We start from the raw sequence: 20,295 nt of genomic DNA, 5'->3' as shown, positions 1-20,295 counted from the left end.
TATTGATTTCATTGACGCAATGAATTCTTAAATATAAGAAACGTTTCCTAAAGGAAGCATGCATAATCGAACACCTTGTTGACAAAGATGATAGTCTCTTATGGGTAAAGCAAGGGTTTCATCTAGAAGTTTTAAAATTTCCAAATAAGATTTTAATGCTTCTTGGTGCTTCCCTTCCTCGAGGTTTCTCGAAGCAGTTCTAAAAATGGCATCTGTGTCTTGTAACGCTTTTAAACCTTTGAAAATATTAGTATTCTTGCCACATTTGGAACATCTGATCATGAACTCGTTTGTGTCTGCTTTTATAGGTAGAACGTTTCCACATTCTTTACCAGTTTCGCACTTGAATCTGAAGAAAAGATTGAAATATTTCATGCCTTTAATTTCGAGCCACAAAAGATCGAAGATTTGAAATAATCGTATGAAAATAAAGAACACCTTAGAATCGTTGGATCGATTTCTTCCAAAGTAGGCCAATGTGCTGTACATGCTTCACAGTTGCAATCGAACCAATATTGTACTCTTAGTTTCCGTTTTCGTTCAGCTTCGGGAGTAGTTGTAAAAATTGGGCCGTAGTTTTCGGAGATTTCCTCTCCTGCTGGAATACTGCGAATTGCTCGTACAACCATAGTGGTACCGATAAAATACCTATGTAGCCAGTGATGATTATTTACGATTTACTATTTCATAATTACTATCCTAGTAATTAAATTATGGACGATTGTTATTATGAATTTCATTTATATTACAGTTCGCAATCATAGGTTTCTATTTACCTGATGATGCCAGGATTGCACGAATGATTAAATAGTGAAACTGTCGAGTAAACACCCCCGCCAATAAATTTACTTTTAGCTTTTGCTAAAATATTGCTACCCTTTGGTACAACTAATTCCGATATCTGAGAATGAAATGTAAATGTATAAATGCGCAAATAACGCACAAATATATAAAACTCTCGACTCTATACTTGATACTAGTTTTGTTGAAAAAAAAAAAAAGGAAAAAAGAGAAATAACACGACTTACTTCATGAGCGTTAAATTGTATTAACATTAAATTATGTAGAATTAAACTGCCTATGTATAATTCACCATCGGAGGGTATCGCTTCCGCTGAATCTGGGGTTTTAACCCATTCGGGAAAGTAAGGGCTTCGTTTTAAAAGTCTCAATAGCCAAGTAGCTATATAAGTTCTATGAAAAAGATCTTCCGATGTTCTTTCTTCCTCGTGAGTTACTGTACAAAGAGAAACATGAATGAATATTGCGAATATATTTTTCTCAATGAATATCTATTAGTAAACGTATTGAATATACTAAAAACATCATGATATTAGATTTATTCGATCAAAAGGCGTTCTTTTCCCATTTTTGTACGACTGTAATAATTGATTAATTGATTACTTAATCCATAGATAGCTTCGAAGTCATCGTGTCGACGTGGTCGCTGTGTCGAAGTCTCGAATCTCCCCTTCGTAGCTTTAAGCTTATCTTTGAGCGCCAATAATTCTTCGAAGGGTTTCTGAACGATTGCCTTTAAAGCTAAGAAACAGTTTACAGAAGTTTTCGAGAACCATAAACTGGGTAGTATCATGCATTCGTTTTTATGAATCTCGGCATCTTTGTTTCTGCAGGGAATACTACAGTAAGCCACGAAGTTGCACGTGTCACAGCTAGTCGGTATCGGTACGAATATTTTCGTGAAACAATGATGACAATTGGTGAGTCTGCAATGAAATTATATAAGTCTTAATATTAATCAAGTATAATTTCCCGCGCTGTTTCTGGACGAGTCATTTGACAATTGAATGGAAATCTCGAATAACGGTCTATGGCACGTTTTGGTCAAAGTTGAATTAACAGTTAAGCATTGTTCTACAATTCCTGTCGATCGCTTTAATATACACACAGCTTGCAGATGTTTGGTCAGAAGGTAAATAAACGTTGAATACAAGAAGCACGTTAGGTGTTTGAAACTTATGAAACTTAAAACGCGTTAGTTTTTCCAGTGTTTCTCGAAACGTGCTAAACGTGCTTGGACTCTTCTCGAGGTTTTTATTCAATTAACCGCACCTGTATTCCGCCAACAAGGCTGCACAATGTGGCTTTTCTATCACTAGCGTTTCCCCAGGTTCGATGTCTTTAGTAGCAACGGCGTGTCTACCTATGTTACCACCTTCATCCTTAATCTCAACTGCTTTGCTGCAGGAAGGATACAGAGGATTGCAGTCCTCGATCTTTAGAGTCGTCTTTTTAGGCCCCCTAATCTCTTCTTTCTGAGGAACTTTCGACGTCTTCTGTGCCAGCCGATTACCCTTGTCTATCACAGCAAGCATAAGTCTAATGTCTGCCTCGAGCTTCTGTTTCTTGTCCAATGATAGTTTCGCAGTGTCTAATGCTTGCAAAGCGTTCCTGAATGCTAGCACAGCCTCGTCGTGTCTTTTTAATCCGAGCAAGCATCTAGCGCGTCTTTCTTGAATTTTATAATGCAATTCGTGTGGATATCCGACGCGTAAAGCTTCTTCCGCGTCTGTCAAACCGTAACTGTACTCTTCTAGGTGATAAAGCGTTGCCGAACGATTCGCCAGTATAACGCCTAAGTCTGAGGAACAATTTGCAATTGATTCGATCGTATTTTTTAAAGCAAAGTAAAAGTTCACATCGAATTTACGATTATACCAAAGATTCGAGACTTTCGCTGCCTGGTATCGCGCGATTATCAAAGTTGAGGCGAAGATCAAGTTACGTTAAATTTAAAACGCATCGACATAATTCTAACATTGTTATAAAATCGGTGTGCGATGAACTGGGCGCGTTGACAGGATAGCTTACGTAGAGATTGTGAAACGATCAATTTTACCGAAACAAATAACGCGTAGAATGTTAACGTTTCAACAGCATTAAATGAATAGCAGCGATCAATTACCTTTCCTAGGTGCTAGCAGAACCGCGTTCGAGTAAGATCCTAGCGCTTTAATAAATTCACCACGTCCAAAATACTTGTTACCAATATCCTTAAGTTTCAGAGCTTTCTCGCTGTTCTTCAGCAATTCACCCTCTTCGGTAACTCGCACAGGCAGATTATAAATCACTGGATAACGCAGTAGGAAACGGATCCTTTCCGAATTTTCATTCAGAGCTATGAATTTTTTCATATCCTGCGGGGTAACCGCATTTTGGAGCGCCAGGAAATTTGACCGGAAGTAATCACTGACTCCACTATCGTCCTCCCCTAACATTTTTTTTTTACGCTTCCAATTAATTTTCTGTTGCAGAAAATACTTTAATATGTTTCACGTACGTATACAGATAGCGTTCGATTCATGTGCGTTCACTGTAACACTTGCCGCAATTTCTTTTCATGGTTTACCGTACCGTTTTCGAGAGGACAGACGTTAACTAATTACCAATTATAGGTTTCAAGGAATCTTTCGTTTCGTTCGATGGCCCATTTGATCCGAGTAAATGATCTCGATTACTTTTTCAGTTGGTAATTTGCAATCGAATGACACGTTGCCGGTCGACGATGCTGGGACTTACTGGCATCACCCAAGCATCCAAAAACCACGTTCGTCTATTTCGGTACGTGCTATTTCTGCTGCTTCGAGCCGTAGATGTATGCAATACAACGAGGAAGCTCGATGGGAGCATGTGTGATTAACGTGTAATTAAATCGTTTTACAAATCGAGTCCTTTGATACGAACTCGTCGAGATTAGTGTTTGAAACGGAGCCATTAATTAAGAGTTGTACTACTTGCATAGAGCATGTTTGGAATTTTATTAGATACAAATTGTTCGAGCTGCCGATGAAAGAATTGTTTAAATAAATACTTTATACAAGCGTAGTGTGCAATATGAACCATGTATTTATATGTGACATCTTACAAGTAAATGCAAGTACAATATGTACAAAACCTAAACGGGGTAGAAAATATATCGATACGACATGTACATGGATATCTTTGTTGTGATAAGATGAAAATCTATCGAACGAAATAGTATAGCGTCCATAATATGATACACATATGGTATCCATAATAAATTTGATAAATTACTATTAAAATTATCGATTAAAGTTAAATACATTTCATAAATTATTCGGATAAATACAGATTATGTACCTAGAACATTTAGAGCGTATTAATTCTTTTCTCTTATCGTCATTAAAAATATGATAAATATTAAACAGATATACTTCGTTAATTATACTATTAACAATAACAAAATCTATTCTAAACAAGATGTTGTTTAAGTTTCTCCTTCGCATAATATATATATATCGTAGTTCGTTGCATGCAAAGTACATAAGAAAAAATTAACGGCAAACGCGGTCAGATGTATCGCAAAGTGATTTGCGCTTACATCGTTTAATTTCGTTGAATTTTAATTGACTTGTTTCTTCATCCTTCCTCCAACGATCGAAATGCAAAAAACTGAAACGTATAAATATACCCTGTCTCGTCAATTATAAGTAGTATCTAAAACAATGCAAGGATTTAGTTTACTAAACATCTAATTGTACTAAATACTTGTTAAAAGATAACTCAGACTATAAACAGAACGTCCATTTCTTTCTCAGTTTAAAATATTCGATCAGTCGTGTTTTATTCTGCAAAAATACCTTATCGCCAATTTCGGATACGAATTAAACCGAACGATATCTTCTCCTATTTCTTTTTTCCTCTTTTCGCGAAAAGCACCAATTAAACTTTTTTTAATACGTCAAATACAGTAAATTTCCATTCAGCAGATATCAACATGATCTTTGACTTGTTTCGTTTTGTTTACAGGAAACAGGTCCACATCGTAAGCGATATTTACATTCAATTCTATTGTTAGAAGTCGTAAGAAGCTTCATCGTCCATCGTTTTATGTCTGAACGCCAATTTGTACAATGCACCAGCGATACAGGCTCCGAGGATCGGTCCGACCCAATAGATCCACAGATCGTCCCATTTACCAAGGACGATCGCAGGACCTAACGACCTAGCCGGGTTCATGCTACTTCCTGTTACTGGTACAGCAGCCATGTGAGCAACGGTGATGGTCAATCCGATCGCCAAAGGCGCCCATCCTTTTGTGTCGGTTCTCTTGGGATCTGTTACTGCATGGATAACTAGAAGTAGCAGGAATGTAACAATCGCTTCCATGAAGATGCCTTGCATTTCGTTGACCAGTAAGCCCAAATTTGTGGCTCCTATGCCTTTATTTGCCGCTTCAACAGGGATCAATAGCTGCAAATAATTACATTTATTTTGAAGGTATTAAAATATGTATTGTAGACTATAATACTACGAATATATCATAAAGGGAAAGGGCAACAGCAGCGAGTGTTTAGACTAATGACGCGTAGACTGTGGATTTTGATTTTGATGCATTTATGAGTAAAATACTCATTTTCTATTTTTCTATTTTTCTAAATTATTTTCTATTTTTCTATTTTTTAAATTATCTCCACAAAAATATGAAATTGCACATATATTCGGTAGACTAGTAATGCGAGCAGTATGGAGGAATGTTAGACGTAAAAAATATTAAATTAAGTTGTTTCTTTATCTTATTCTTTACTTACTGCAAGTATAAGTCCTATTTATCTATAAACTTATCTATTTATAATCTATAATCTATGGATCATTTTTAAGGTATCTTCAGCGATAATAATTTGAACCATTTCAATCGTCTTGGATAATTTTATAAATATACTTAGAATACGAACATAGATTTATTATACTAAATTTACATAAACATAGATATTACAATAGATATTGCTTTTAGAAATTCCAGTGGATGTTTCGTGAACAGCTCGTCAACTTATCGCGATCCTTCGCGGGTTTTGTTTCGTTATGGGATATACTAAAATGACGATCGACGATCACTTAAAAGAATGATTCGATGCTGTTTCAACCACGTCAATTAGTACTGTTAGCATGGGACATTATGTGAAAGCCGAAAAAGGTAACTATGTTCGTTCCTCAATTGTACAGTTTTTATTGGATAATTATAGCCGCGGTTCTTTCAATGGGTTCTGGTTTTCCACAACTACATATAGTCCAGCAACTGTAATTGTGGGCTTAATGGCTATCGCATTGCATTATGTAATTTAATGCGACAGTATTTCAGATATAAGCACGTTGTAACAATTATGCTTTATCCTAGTTTAAAAAGAGAAACTTATTTACTGCTGGTCATTATTTAAAGAACAAAAGTATGCAAAAAAATACACGGGAAAGTATAATATCGATAAAATTGTTGTACATTTATTTTCAAAGTTCTGTCAATGAAAATTGTTTCTTCTTTCATACTTGATATTTTAATACATTACGTTTCGAAAAGTAATCAGATATTGTATTCGATTGCGAATCGTGAGATATAGATCTATGAATTGCAAGATATATACCAGCAAAGGCTAATCATCGAAATTGATCGCTATGCATGTCTATATGAATTAACTGTCACGAATGGATCAGGCATAATGCATACCTGTAATTTCTTTGAGTCGTTATTTTCTGATGTAATGAATGTCGGCAAACAAATGATAAAACCTTGACCTTTAAATTAAAACGACGTTTTAATTAAAGTCAGACGACTAAAAAGCTTTGTTGGATAATTAGAGGACAAAATAACAATTCTCAGACTGTATCTACATTTACGATGTACACACGTGCAACTTAAAAATAGGTTTAAAACATAAAGATTAAAGAATTATTTGGTAGGCTATAATATTGCTGGTAATGAGAATTCAATCAATGGTAAAATGGCAAAAGTGCTAATTAGTAATAATTATTGTCGATTTTACCTTTAAGATTCCTGAACCCGCGATTGCTCCGCAACACTGACAAACTATGTAACAAATTGTCTTTAGAAAGCTGCAATTCCCGCTTACTAAAAGTCCCATCGATACCGCTGGATTCACGTGACATCCTGAGATCGGACCTAATACCTGCAACAAGGAGAATATGCGTTTGAATAAGCCAATGTAAACTATAATAATATATTTTAGAGTTAGAAGTTCAGGTAACTTCCTATAGAACTATAACGGATTCGGCAAATATTTACGAAAAATCTGGCGATATTTCGCAAAGGGGCAAAGTGTTCTAGCTTGTTATCAGATTTCTAAGCAACCGTGTACACTTGCATGATTCACTCGAGTAGTTCTAGAAACAGGTAACACGCGTGCACATGTTACGTGAAACGATAATACGTCCGTGCTCTGAAATCTGTTTGTCAAAGCAACCGCGTTTATCTTCGCAAGAGATTCCTTAATTCTAATTCAAATCTCACAATTTCTGGAGCATGGCCGACCGGCGTACATACAGTCGACACATACAGTCAGCCACGAAAGTCTACGTACGCCTATCGAATTTCGTGTATCCGACTCACTGAAGAAACTGAAAACGCACTTTGACGCGATATTATTTATATTTATATGTGAACGCGATCGGCATTCCGCAAGGAATTACAAAAATTAAAACATTTAACTCGGAAAAATCTCGAGATAAAATTACGCGAGAAATTACAAAACCTTTGATTTCATCGATGCCAAGGAGATACCGTTATTATTAATGATTACGCAGGGAGGTGGAGGCTGCAAGATATTGATATAATATTAAGCTTAAATCTTTTTAATCTTTTTTTTGTTTTTTTTTTTTTTTTGGTAAAAATGAACTTGAATAAATCCTGTTACAGTCGAATAATATCTGTTTTAACAGTTATATAATAAACTTTTTATTATAATTCTATACTTGCGGAATATATGTAGACTTTCGCGACTGACTGTATGCATACTCGCGGTGAAATCAAAGTGCTATCGTCGGATCCATGACCACTTTTACAAAATGTTGGTTTGGAAGCTGAGGTCATCGAGGAATCGTCGGAAATTCGAGGAATGATCGTGTGATGCGAATTACGATTGTAAATCTGAATTCTGTTTCAAAAAGCGGGCCATTTTCGAGGCGCAACCGTGTCGCTTCGAGCCCTTGAAACCGCGTGTGTGACTCTGTATATCTCGCATGGCAACAGTCGCCCTTAATTCGCGTTGCAAACTCGAGGCAATAAATGCGCGCGTATGCGTGTTCCTTTGTAAGTAGTATAAATGACGAACGAGTTTAAGAAAGATTGACGTAATGCGATTGATTTGTACGTCCTTTTTTGCAGCGCAAAGTATACAATCCTCTTTGGCGCGAATAGTCGGAGAAATTGATTCATAAACGTGCCGATGAGACGAAACGAAGCTCATTTATTATCGATAGAACGATATATGTAAGTATATTAAGAATTCAACAAATATAATTAGAAGATCGGTAGAATTAGAGTAATAATTGGAAATATAATTAGAATAATCGGTATTGATAAGATATGTCTTTGGTATCGATACAAAAATATTTATTGAGAAACTATGAACGTTGCGTATTTATGTTAACCAAATTAGTAAGGATTTTTCTGTATATAAATGGTTTCCTTATTTCTCGTGAGCAAATATCAAAGTATGATGCGTCGTAGATTAGCCGGGAGAGCAAGAGCAAATACGTCGCAGACTCTGCGACGACAGTCAGCCTGCCGGAAATGTTTGTGGTGGTATCGTGACAGAAACCAGTTGGAAGAAGCTGAGATTCCGAACGAAATCGAGTAATCAGAAAATAGTTACAGGAGGAAAGACAGAGACAGATGAAAGACGCTAGTTGGAGAGTCAATTTACAAAGAAGGAAAAGATTCTCGGCCGATACTCCTCTCCGAAGATTGATCGCGTGCTTCGGTAGAACATGAAAATAAACTTGACAAATATTCTCGAATGCTCGGTTTATAAAAATTCAGCATTTTTTAATGACCCCTAATCTACAAGTCTATAAGGCGAAAGGTGCGACGGAACGAGGTAATAAAAGGTAGTAAAATTGTTTTTTTTTTTCGGTTCTTTTTACATAATTGGAGAGAAAACGAAAGGAAGAGTACAACTCGAAGAAAAGATAGTAGATTAGAACAGTAAAACCATAAAATGGTCGTTTCTTTTTATATTTTAAACATGCACCGTGATTGCACGATATATTTGTGATTCTTCGGCTTTCTCAATCGTGTCGTTTGATACTCGCATTGTCTCGCGTCCCGACGTTTTGTGAACATAGCCAGTTCGCTTCTTCAGGAACAAAACGTAATGCATTGACAACACCATTGAAACCCGAATAATCGCGAATATGTTATTAAAAAAATGATAGATAGTTAGTAGTACAGAGCGTAAAGAAATTTAAACGGGGCGCAATAGAGGCTTTCTTAAAGAAAGGGGTGGGTGGTTCGATTTGAGTCCAGTAAAATCGGGATGGCGGTGGACACCGGCGCGGCGCGGAGCGGCACGGCCCAGTTCTCATGCACGTCGACAAGGTCTCCGTTCGCCCCGGGCGATCGGTACACATGCGCCGACGAGTTGCTGCGATTACGTAACTCATCTTCTCCGACCTTACGCTCTTCTCCTTTTCTTGCTCTTGTTCCTCTTCTTCTTCTTCTTCTTCTTCTTCTTCTTCTTTCTCTTTATCTTTTTCTTCTTCTTCATCTTCTTCTTCTTCTTCGTCTTCTTCTTGTTCGTTTCGATCCGGTTATTCGCTGTGCCTTTTATCGACGTTGTCGCGAGGATAGCAGCCACGTTGTTCATTCGGCATAAATTGTCCGAATGCGCGGTGCTTCGAGCAAAGATCAAACGGCGAGATATCGACTAATTGATTTTATTAATTACAGGATGGAGCGCAGGCGACGCGTGGCTCTCATTTAATCGAAACGCGAGTGGTCGAGCTCGCGGGAACGCTATGTAATTACCGAGAACGAAGGGTTTGTCGCTTTAAAAGGTCGCGTTCCAATACGCTTTTGTAAAAATTAATTTCGCGTCCCCGGGGGACGGAGGCCTTGTGCCGAATGAAAAGAGTCCTATCTCGTGCGATTTTAATTAATACGCGGCTCATCATGGCTCGCCAACAAGCGCGAAGCGACGTTCGTAGACGCGCGAACCTACAAAGGGGAAAGTGTTGCTTCAACTTTTCATCGAGCACCGGCGCGTCCTTCGTCCAACGCTGTACTCGGTTGTTCCAAGAAGAGCAATAAACGAACTCCGGCTTTTATTCGGCAGCTCCCGCCTCGATAAAACTTTTCATACATGTACGTCCTCTTTTCCTCCTTTTTTTCTCTTCTTATACCTTCTCGACGTCTTCTGATTCTTGGTGTGCACGGGCCGAGCGACCCGCTTATCTCGCATTAATCTTGAATTATTAATTCTGCAGAACGTCTAGATATCGTAGACTTACGATGGGATTTACCGGTGGCGAAACAACGTTCGAGAAACGAGCACACGCGAAAAATTGTGAACTTCGAAGGTTCGTGAGATGCTGAAACGAGGTTGACGCACCGCGCCGGTAATTCTTTCGATCGCAGATGGATTGTTACGAAGGTACAAGGAAACTTCAGCTTTATTAAGTTATTCTTTAATGATAAATTTCGTTTTTCAGATAAACAGTCTCGGTATGTATTCGGCATTCTTCTTTCACTCGCGCTTCGATGGATTGAAAATTGAAAGATGCTCGTCAAGTAAAATACGAGGGAATTGTCTCTAACCGGTATACGTAATCCGTTCAACTGTTTAGACCAGATGAAATGTTCTACTTCATTGAGATTCGTGACCCACGTAGTGATCTACGACCCACAGCCCGAGGATACGTTGGTTGAGCGTTCGCGGATTTGCCTCCGCTCTCGTTCTCTTAAATAAATTACGATACGTAGAAATCCACCGTAATGTCATGAGTGTCGCATTTAACTGTAACTGCCAGCTGTATTCGATCGATCATATGTTTCAGACGGGTAAACACGTAATTTGTACGTGTCTTGAATATTAATCCGATCATTAACGAAGCACGTTTCGACAGATTTCTTTCGAATCTGAACGCTATAACCTTTGATCTTGTACTTCTTTTTTGCTATTCGTAAGAAGTTCTATTTGCGTCAGATCTTCTTGTCAGAGCGCGAAACATTTATCGCGTTCGGCTTGTTGAGTACGATCAACGTACGTACAGCTTCCAACACATCGTTTAATTACCGTGTCGTTCAGTCATAGTAAACGTTAATTATAACAATTATTTCGTACGATTGAACTGATATTATTAATCAAATTACAAGCAGAGTAACGTGCGACTCGAAGATTTTGCGAGCCACGAGTCAGCCGATTGTCACGTTCGGCTGAATGAAACAATTGTAAAATTGCAAGAATTGTTTTTAAAACGGTAATCTATAGCCTGTCGATTTGTCGTGTCGTGAATCCGTCGATGTTATTAATTACTAAACTATTGTGCAAAAGATTCCATGTATTCACACGAGAAACTAACTCGTACTTCATAAAATTCGCAAAGTATGACGGTGGTCTTGCCCGCATAATTAGGGTGCACGACTTGCACACGAGCTGCAAGGTTTATGTACGATCATGCGGGACAATGATCTTTCACTCTTGGATCACGTTGCACAACAGCTCGAGACGAGGGAGCGGTCTCTCTCATAGGCCTCCGAAAAGACCTCCAGCAAGATGACTCTAATATTTGCCGAAGGATATATGTACAGCTGTTACGACAGGATCGATTTTATCGCGAATTTCAAACGAAACAAGGAATCACGTACGTATCGCGATTATCCTCTCGTACAAAGCGTTCTATGTTTTCTTTTTTTTTTTTTTTTTGCATTCTTAATCGAATCATCAGAAAAATTCAGGAGTCCAGATCTAGAAATTGGTCTATGTAAGTTTCTACGTAACGAATCTGGACACCTGTAAGACGTTTGGTTTTCCAGACACATGACGATAAACGTGTCGCAAATCATAAACTGTTGCAGTTAGCTAATTACACTGTCGTAAAAGAAACGTTGTCCTTTACGCAAACGAAAAGAACTGAAAATTGGTAGTAATTAATTTCAACCATTGTGCTGCATTTCTTTCAAAATGTCCATGCAACAAAGTTGCAAAATTCAAGGAGGCACAACGAATTCTATGTAAAATTATCGTCCTCCATGAATGTTCGTTAAATCTCTATGTTTCGCTTGTGGCGTTGCTTAAACCTTAGCCAATTCTGCTGTCTTGGATAGAAGCGTGCTTATTAATTTGCACTGTCTGTCGCACGCGTGTCACGCATCGTATGGCAGTTCTATGATATCATTAAGAAATGGCTTTAAAGGATATGCAACGTACATCGGACATCGCATGGCGCGGGTAGATGAACGATATACGAGGTATCTAAAACGTGACAAACGATAGCTCGTGACGATGGTCTGCTGTTCGCTAAGGAGTGTACGCCTCGTATTACGCAAGTGAAATATCGCTTATCTGATGCACGCGTGATGACGTTACCTGGGTTAGTTGTTGCAGGTGTTACGCGTTATGTGTCTCTTTTCGTTTCATCTGACGTGACAGTGTGTAAACATTTCTTATGCACCGGATGGCGAATAACGCCATTTCATTTTTTTTTACAGCTGTATGTACATTCAGCGTAAAGTACAATATCGCTCTGCGGTCTGACTGCGAATGGGCATAGACTTATTAGGCATTTTCTGTCTGAAATTGCACTCCAAATTAACTGACGAAGTTCTATCTGTTCATACGAAACTACAGCATTCTGTTCGAATACGCTGCAACAACAGTGAAAAAATTATAGTTTTTGATATATTATTTATATAAACGAATTTTTCTATAGTTTTTCTATACAGTAATGTCAATTTTTCAAAAGGCGTAAAATTCGTTCGTTGACGTAATTCCTCTGCCTCTAATATTTCTCGAGATATTTTAAAACATACGTCTTCAACCCTAAAATTTGGCTGCTGTTCTCACGCTCGAGATGTGAGCCATTGCCGGCAAGAAAAAATACGTGAGGAATATTTTTGGTCAGACTATGAGTCTGTAGAGTTTGATCAAGATCCGGTGTATTACGGTTGTGACGTTTCTCGCGAGACCAACGAATTTAAAAAATCCTTCAGAGAAATAGCGAAATTGTATTTTCTGGAGGTATTCGCGTAATTTTGGAGAAAATGCAGATCGTGTTAAAATCACGAACGGCTCCGTAGAAGCATGCAGATCCGCTGAAAACGCGAAAATGATTTCAGCATAGGGCATTAATCATAAGTAGGCACTTACTTTGTCCATAACAGGGTACGCTTCTCGCACGCGTATCGTCGCGATGGAAGATTAATAAGTAGCGTTTTTCTCAACATTTGTCGTCAATGACGATTCATTATCAAGCAGAACCAATCGAATTTAACCGTTTCGTCTCGGATTTTTACCATACGCCTCGAGTTGTCCCACTAATTGCACGACTCGTAAAACTCGAAGCAAATGTGCGAAGCTGCGTGGAGATCGTATCCCGTGGAATCATCCTCGACATTTTTCATTCTACGTTTCGCGACGTGATTATGCAATATTAACGTCTTCTTCTTCGACAACTCCTCGTTCGTTTGCGACAAATGGCGCATAATGCAGGGCGGGAAACGTATGATTTGCATTCAAATTATCGTCGACACCTTCGACGTTCGTACCTTATTTTCTTCTTCCTCTTCGCTCGTTCTTTTTCGGAACTTTCTTATTGTCAAACGCGTCACGTAAAAAGAAAAGAAAGGAATTTATTTAAATTTACGTATGTAAATGCGCAAGAAAGAAAGATACGATAGCTACACTACGCCCTATGTGTCGAAAATCCTCGCTTCGTCTCTTTCAGTCAGCGTGACTCACTGTACCCATTCCACGTCCCACAATGTGAGAATCGTGATAATTGCCAACATCGAAATATCGAGTTCCCTTTCGATTCGCTAAGCCGAAGGACTAATTGACAAACCGAAGTCAGGCAAAAAATCGTAGAAAGCCAAAAACAAACGGAAAGATCATGACCGTCCGAGCAGAGGAAGATCGAACACAAAATTACACCCGACCGAAAATGAAATTATGTAAATAGCAATTACGAAACCGGAGGAATGTACCGACTAAATATGTATAACGCGTCGGCCAACGATAACGAACGAATGAAAATAGCTGTGACAGTGAAGGTGGTAAGTCTGTGCGACCCATGAGTTCATCATATTGATATGTTTATTTGCGTACTTTTCTTTGGTAATGTAGAGTGAATTGTAATGGCTTACGTGCTTGTGGATTTCTTTTTTAGCATCATGCGAACAACCGAATGTGCAGTCGAAACACTGCTACGATCTTGTAATTTATGTGGCAAATAAACATTCTTTTATAAGAAAAAAATGTGGTAGAGTGATAGGTTCTTGAATTACTCTATCACGAATTCAAATCTCTCACGATCAATAAATTCTTTTTCTTTCTTTATATTTTCTTCCTTTTGTAACTTGTTTTCCGCGGATGTGCTTATATATTCATGTTCTTTTATTTTGTTATATCTTCCTTCACCTTTTTGTTAATCTTTTTTCTTCTCTTTAAATTTACTGTCATTTCGTTACATTATATCAATAAAATGTACAGGATGATGCATATCGTAGAAACACGAAAAACACAAGTATTTTCAACAAAATATTATCACATTATCCGGCAGACATACTTGGTCGACATTAAAAAGAATTGACCTATCGAGTATTAATTTTGCGCGTACCAAGAATATCTAATTATGTTCTTAAAAAAAAACGTATCTTCGATGCATCTTCTCTGATTCATAATTCGCCGCTGGTTCGTGAAACTTTGGTTGACTTTTCTGAATTTGACGATAGGAACTACAACGTGGCGGAATAATTTCTACGATTCGTGTACGATCTCCATCGTCGTGTATAAAAATGCTATTAAAGCGAGCAACGTCCGTTCGCCCGCCCCGTGAACTCCGAATTAATAGAAATTTATCGTGTCCACAATATGGACTGATCGCTTTTAATATCTTCCGAAATAATAAATATTGACGAAAATGGCAAAATATGATTCATCGGGAAAAATGTTATCAAAATCGATGACACAACGACTGTGACCTTTGCTTGCGAGATAACGCGCGACAAAGTAAAATACATGGAGGAACGACACGGAGGATTATAAATAGGCGTATCTGCAGCGTGCAGGCTGTCGGAAAATAAAGTATTAAAAGAGACAGAACAAGAGCCACATTAGTCCGATCGGAGGTTCGAGGCGAGTCAGCGGTCTCGAGTAGGTTGTCGGAGCCTTCAGGGCAGAATTGCACCATCCAGAGAGTTAGATCCCCTTGGGCGAATCAGCGGCCTTATTTACCCTTCTACCAACGTGCCGGCGGCTTTCTGAGATCAACCAACGTCACGTGTAAAACGGAATACACGCGTGTGCATACGTAACGCGTATGCGTAAAAGGCGTTGCACACGCGCCAGACCCTGCGTATAAAAATATTTTTGCCTTTTTGTACCGTCTAACTGTTAGCTCGGTTGTATGACATTTTTATACCACCTGGAGAAACTTACATCTGGTTAGAAGGAAACTGGACGCGTACTTGTGCCTGTTAATCTAATAACAAATAGTGATTTCTTCGTGTCGATATACAGTGGCTACAAGAAATATTCGTACACCATAGTGTTTGTTATAGCGCGAGTACATATTAATTAATTAGATTCAGGTATGTGAAATTTCGTATCATTTTTAGTATAGTACATTCGCGTGGCTACAAAAATTACGCAAATACAAAATTAATAAATAAAAAATTATATAAGTGGAAAAGTACGAATATAAATTTTTAACCATCGTAGATTTCTTCCTACCATAATCACGTGTTATTTTTCAATAGCGATAATCGATGCATAGGATTTATGGATTATATTTGTCATTAGATATTTATACGAGTGTACATTGCTGACAACGAGAGAATAGGCAATAAAGGACATACATAGGTAATGCGTGTTAATGTTTCAAATTTATATAAATTATATTTATACCCGGCCAAGTCGTGAATATAATTGTGATAAATGATCGCAGAATGGAAACTGATTGGGCGAGGTATAAAATGTTCCGCGATGTAATTTAATATAATTTAACTTCATTAAAAAGTTGCCACACTCTTTACGTTTATAAATTTATAAAAATGAGCATTTGAAGTGTATATCACTTTTTCTTTCGCGTAATGGAAAAATGAAGCAAAAGCGAATGTACGAGATTGTATACATTAAAGTACCCTTAAAGTGTTCGATTAATGTCGTTTAAACCTTGCCGTTTACCCATTCGCTTCCATTTGCTCGTTAACGTCGCAAGAGTAAACGCAGACGGGTAAATACTGACAGACCCCGACTACCTGAACTAAGGACGGTCTAACCGCAAAATACCTCAAAGTATCCACTAGTCCGATACTCCGTCGTTCCGTACTGTAGCACGGGAAAGGAAGCCAGAAGATAAAGAAGAAGAGACTGAATTGATAATTCGATCGGCGAGTGATTCGCTGGCTTAGCTCGAGTTACACCGTATTACGTTCCCAAGTGAAACAAGTCGGAAAGAAATATTTGAAAAAGTGAAAAACCATCTTTTGAAGTGTTCTTAAACGTATGTATCTAGACTGCGAATTTTTATGCATCCGTAGGAAATTTGAAAATACAAAATTACACAGAATGCGCGTTGTATGAAAGGATATACGAAATATTCAAGGTATCAGTGCTTTTTTTAATATTTCATAAGTAAAACAGTTCTCTAGCGAGGTTCTGCTCTTTTTAAGTTACATTCTCACAAATATGAATTTGCAGAAAAATCCGCAGTCTCTATTTCTTTAGACAGTATGAAATTTTGAGTTTGTTACAAGTCATCTTAGCAATTAATACGCGCGGTGTATCGTATTTCTAAATTACGACTGAAAGCGTATTTTTAAATGAGAAAATATACGTCCAATAGACACTGTACAATAGACGATGTATAGTTCCTTTGTTGAATAGATTCTTAAAAGGAGCACGCCGAACGACACTCGATCGATCTAAATTTATCATTCTTTCTGAACCAACCATTATGGACTCGATTATTGTGTAATACAGACTCACGGTTACGCGAACTAGCTTTATTCTAAATCCTCGTAATGACAGATCTCGCAGAGAACTCGATGTCAGCCATTCAGACGCATGCTCGCTTGATCTGTTCCTTGCTTGAATGATCTTTTTCTTTCTTTCTTTTTTCTTTTTTTTTTTTAAATGTTAATGAATGTGGAGTAAGGTTCGACCTGCGTGTGGTTGGACGCGCGTGTTCGCGGGCAAGAGAGCCTGTTCGTTTGTAGTTCATGCCTTCCGGTGAAGATCGAACCGGAGAAGGAGAAAGAGACAGGCAGTCTGGTTGCTAAACGTTTCAGAAAGGAATCGAATTCGCAAATTGTTGATTTCGTGGACCCAGCTGCTTCCCACGTGTCCGACCTACCTACGCCTAGTTAAACGACTACGCTAACACGCTGGGTTTATCCCTGGTCGATGCTTCTTAGAATTATTGATGCTTTTAACACGTTCACTACCACGGTGACCATCGGTGATCCAGGTCACTAAATCTTTTAGAATGATTAAGATAAGATAAATTCCATGGACTGGCAATAAATTTCATGGACTAAATTTCTAATAATGTGAATGATTTAGATAACATTGTCAAAGGAAAGTAGGCAAATAGAACGTTTCGCAAAAATTAAATGTTACGATGTGGTATATTTCGATCTATCACGGGTCCTAAGAAAAAGAAAAATATATATATGAAATTTGCACGGCAATCAACCTGTTCATGTACCATTCATGTACCACATATTGCAATTTTTGAACTTTCATTGTGTTTTATGAAAAATTTGCTTGTCGTCTCTATCAGATTGAACGAATTCATTTCAATCCAGAACAGACTGCGACGAGTATAGTCTAGTTTTGCATCGTCGATTTTTGTGTACCATATTTATCGTAGCTTCTATCGTTACAATTATCACTCAGAAGGAAATTAAGTTACAGAAATTAGCGATAACGTTTCATTTTTTGACCACGAGAGATTCTCATTGCAGAATTCAATTTGAAAAATGAGAAATATTCGGATATCGAGGGACGGGTCAGAGATGCGTGAAATTTATCGTCGAATTGTCTTTGCTGGTATGGAGATTGAAACGAGTTGCGAAAGTTGGCATTGAGCAGAGAGGAAAATAATGTTCCGAAAGAGAAAATAAGTCACGTTTAAAAAAGATTTACTTCGTTTAATGGCACATGTTACGATAAAATGTTGCTCGCCGGGTTGTTCGCTTCGGTACTTTACGCTTCAACTTCTCTACTCTGCTGTCTGCTACTTGCAACCAACGTCTGACCTATTTCTTTCTCCAGTCGATCAACAATAAGCGTTACACTTTTTCCGAACAAACAATAAATTGCCAGCCAAAAGATGTCCAGAGAATTTTCAGGAAATATTCTCATTAAATTATTAGCTTTCTTTTGTGACGAACATCAGACAAATATACGAGAGATTTGAACGCGTTGGTTTTCCAACATTCAACGTTTTTACGCGAAACTTCTTAAATAATTTCTGTGGAGAGAGATCGTGCAAGGAACGAAGTTACAAAAATTTGTGAAAAGAATTGTAATTGTTGTCATTGATTGATGCAGATGCGTGTAATAAAGTAAAAAGAATCGATTGAAATCTAAAAATTTATGGTGCAATATAATTTACAAGATGGAAATAAAAATAAAAGGTGATCCGATAATATTGCATAATAACGATTTATGTACTTCATAAACACCTATTTTTACGAGAAAATACATGATTAAAATTTCTTAATAAAAAGTAATCCGCGCGGTGATTATTATTTGGCTTCTCATAAGCGAGTTTTATTAAAAAAAGAAAAAAGAAATATGTATGTAATACGAACAGAAAGTAAATATTTAACGCGATCTTTTTTCAGATCGAATCTCTTAATTATACTTGTACATATCCAATTATTGAGCCATTTTAGCTTTTACCTCAAATATTATCTTACTTTCTGGGTTAATCGATAAAGAGATTTTAACGAAAGCTTATTACATACTGCAATATAATTTTTCGTCAGTCTTTGATCTCGACGTTCAATTGAATTGATCTCAGGGATCATTTACTTTCACGAAGAATCTCTACCGTTTCATCTGGAATGATATTAAAACTTTTAAAAGATCTTTTCTTTTCGCCCGTAACAATCTCTAACGATTGGCAAACTCATAAAATTGTTTTCGAGCCAAACGAAAAGTACGGTCATGAAATCTCAAGAGTTCAACTAATTTTTGATAATTTGTAAAACGGTACGATCGATTTAACAGAAAACGAAATATAAAATCGATCGTAAAACTTTAAGACCTTGCCTGATCGCTTTCAATTTCAACGGTGAATAATTTCCACGTGCGGACTTATCGACCAAACAAATTAATTCTCAATTTGCTAATCGACTAAAAAAAAAAAAAAAAAAGAAGCATCGCGTACGAATGAACGAACGATAGTGAGAGCAATGGAAACGGTCCGTTCGTCAAACCTCACCTGGCGTGACGTTTTAGTAAGGTGAATGGAGTCCCCCCTTTCTTTCTCTTCCCCACCATCGTGTGCTCCAAGTACATGATTCTTATGGGACGAGTGGAGAACACGATTACTTTTGTCCATTCAATGAAATCAGATAAATGCGAGGTGGCAAACGATTTATCACGTGAGTAATACTCACCACGAGGAAAACTCGAGAGCGCGTGGGCTGCCGAAATTTCGGCAAATCATTATTTATCTTCCTTCGTATTAATCAATTTATGCGAAAGTTTCAAAGTTTTTATTGTTTTGTTATTTTATAAGTAAACGACAGAACAAAGTAAAGGAGAGATGTCTTAAAACCATGGTGAGACGCGGGGAGGTTCGAAAGAATTTTAAATCTCTTTGGTAAAGTTACTTATTTTATCAGATAAATCCAATTATTACCGTTTCGTAAGATAAACATTTTCACTGAAAAATTTGATAGATCTTATCAAATTGTTCTACATTTGAGAAGCCAAATTACCTTGTCAAACTTCTGTTCATATCGAGCAAATCTTCTTATCAACGACTTTGATCATTAGCAACGCTATCAGCGCTGGCAAACGTTAAATATTTTGTTTTAACATAATGGACTCCGGCTATTTATTTTCCTTCGTTAGTTGAAAATGTGCCTCTACCAATCTTATTTTTCAATCTTCCGAAAATATTCGATATTTTTTATACCATTGCGCGTAATTTAACGCGAAATCATGAAATGAAAGTTATATCACGGCTCTCAGCGTAGTATAGTTAATTTCGTTTGTCGAGTCGGTCGTGGCTCGTTATCTTTCCTAGCAGAGCATTAATAATTATGTATCAAACACGTGACTT

General features: G+C 37.5%; 2 protein-coding genes and 2 long non-coding RNA genes across 12 annotated transcripts in view; 1 reads left to right on the top strand and 3 right to left on the bottom strand.

Moving 5' to 3' along the window:
• Positions 1-23: 23 nt before the first annotated feature.
• Positions 24-3,705, bottom strand: LOC122577957 (SET and MYND domain-containing protein 4-like). Its single transcript, XM_043749708.1, has 7 exons — positions 2,927-3,705; positions 2,074-2,602; positions 1,405-1,727; positions 1,029-1,237; positions 777-901; positions 439-648; positions 24-349 (listed from the first exon to the last, which is right to left on the bottom strand). The coding sequence occupies exons 1-7, from the start codon at positions 3,237-3,239 to the stop codon at positions 28-30; spliced, it is 2,031 nt and encodes a 676-aa protein (XP_043605643.1). The 5' UTR covers positions 3,240-3,705; the 3' UTR covers positions 24-27.
• A 139-nt stretch (positions 3,706-3,844) lies between these two features.
• LOC122577962 (aquaporin AQPAn.G-like) overlaps positions 3,845-20,295 on the bottom strand; it is a 34,192-nt gene continuing 17,741 nt past the window's right edge. For 2 of the 3 annotated variants that reach the window (XM_043749723.1, XM_043749725.1), the window contains 2 exons: positions 6,798-6,941; positions 3,845-5,235 (listed from right to left, as the gene is read on the bottom strand). In XM_043749723.1, coding sequence (XP_043605658.1) covers positions 4,837-5,235; positions 6,798-6,941 — 543 coding nt within the window. In that variant the 3' untranslated portion in view covers positions 3,845-4,836. The remainder of the gene's footprint in view (positions 5,236-6,797; positions 6,942-20,295) is intronic. The other variant, XM_043749724.1, reaches the window with a different exon arrangement.
• LOC122577973 lies at positions 5,124-12,769 on the top strand. 7 transcript variants are annotated; one of them, XR_006320453.1, is made up of 3 exons: positions 5,124-5,262; positions 5,777-5,956; positions 8,156-12,769. It is a non-coding gene; the product is annotated as an uncharacterized LOC122577973 (long non-coding RNA). The 7 variants fall into 7 exon arrangements; XR_006320454.1 differs by having other exon boundaries at positions 5,242-5,956; positions 8,156-8,260; positions 8,501-12,769; XR_006320458.1 differs by lacking the exons at positions 5,124-5,262; positions 5,777-5,956 and adding an exon at positions 6,854-6,977 and having other exon boundaries at positions 8,156-8,260; positions 8,501-12,769.
• Positions 10,443-20,291, bottom strand: LOC122577975. Its single transcript, XR_006320459.1, has 2 exons — positions 15,429-20,291; positions 10,443-15,341 (listed from the first exon to the last, which is right to left on the bottom strand). It is a non-coding gene; the product is annotated as an uncharacterized LOC122577975 (long non-coding RNA).

This window comes from Bombus pyrosoma, linkage group LG3 (assembly GCF_014825855.1).
Source record: "Bombus pyrosoma isolate SC7728 linkage group LG3, ASM1482585v1, whole genome shotgun sequence".
NCBI lineage: Eukaryota > Metazoa > Arthropoda > Insecta > Hymenoptera > Apidae > Bombus > Bombus pyrosoma.
This window is presented reverse-complemented; position numbering and strand designations above follow the sequence as displayed.

Bases quoted from the DNA above. Each gene is read 5' to 3' on its own strand.
- LOC122577957 (XM_043749708.1), bottom strand. From the start codon at position 3,239: ATGTTAGGGGAGGACGATAGTGGAGTCAGTGATTACTTCCGGTCAAAT. The intron at 1,238-1,404 runs GTAATCAATTAA...CTCTTTGTACAG, and splicing joins CGAAGCTATCTATGGATTAA to TAACTCACGAGGAAGAAAGA. The intron at 902-1,028 runs GTAAGTCGTGTT...TTTCATTCTCAG, and splicing joins TACAATTTAACGCTCATGAA to ATATCGGAATTAGTTGTACC.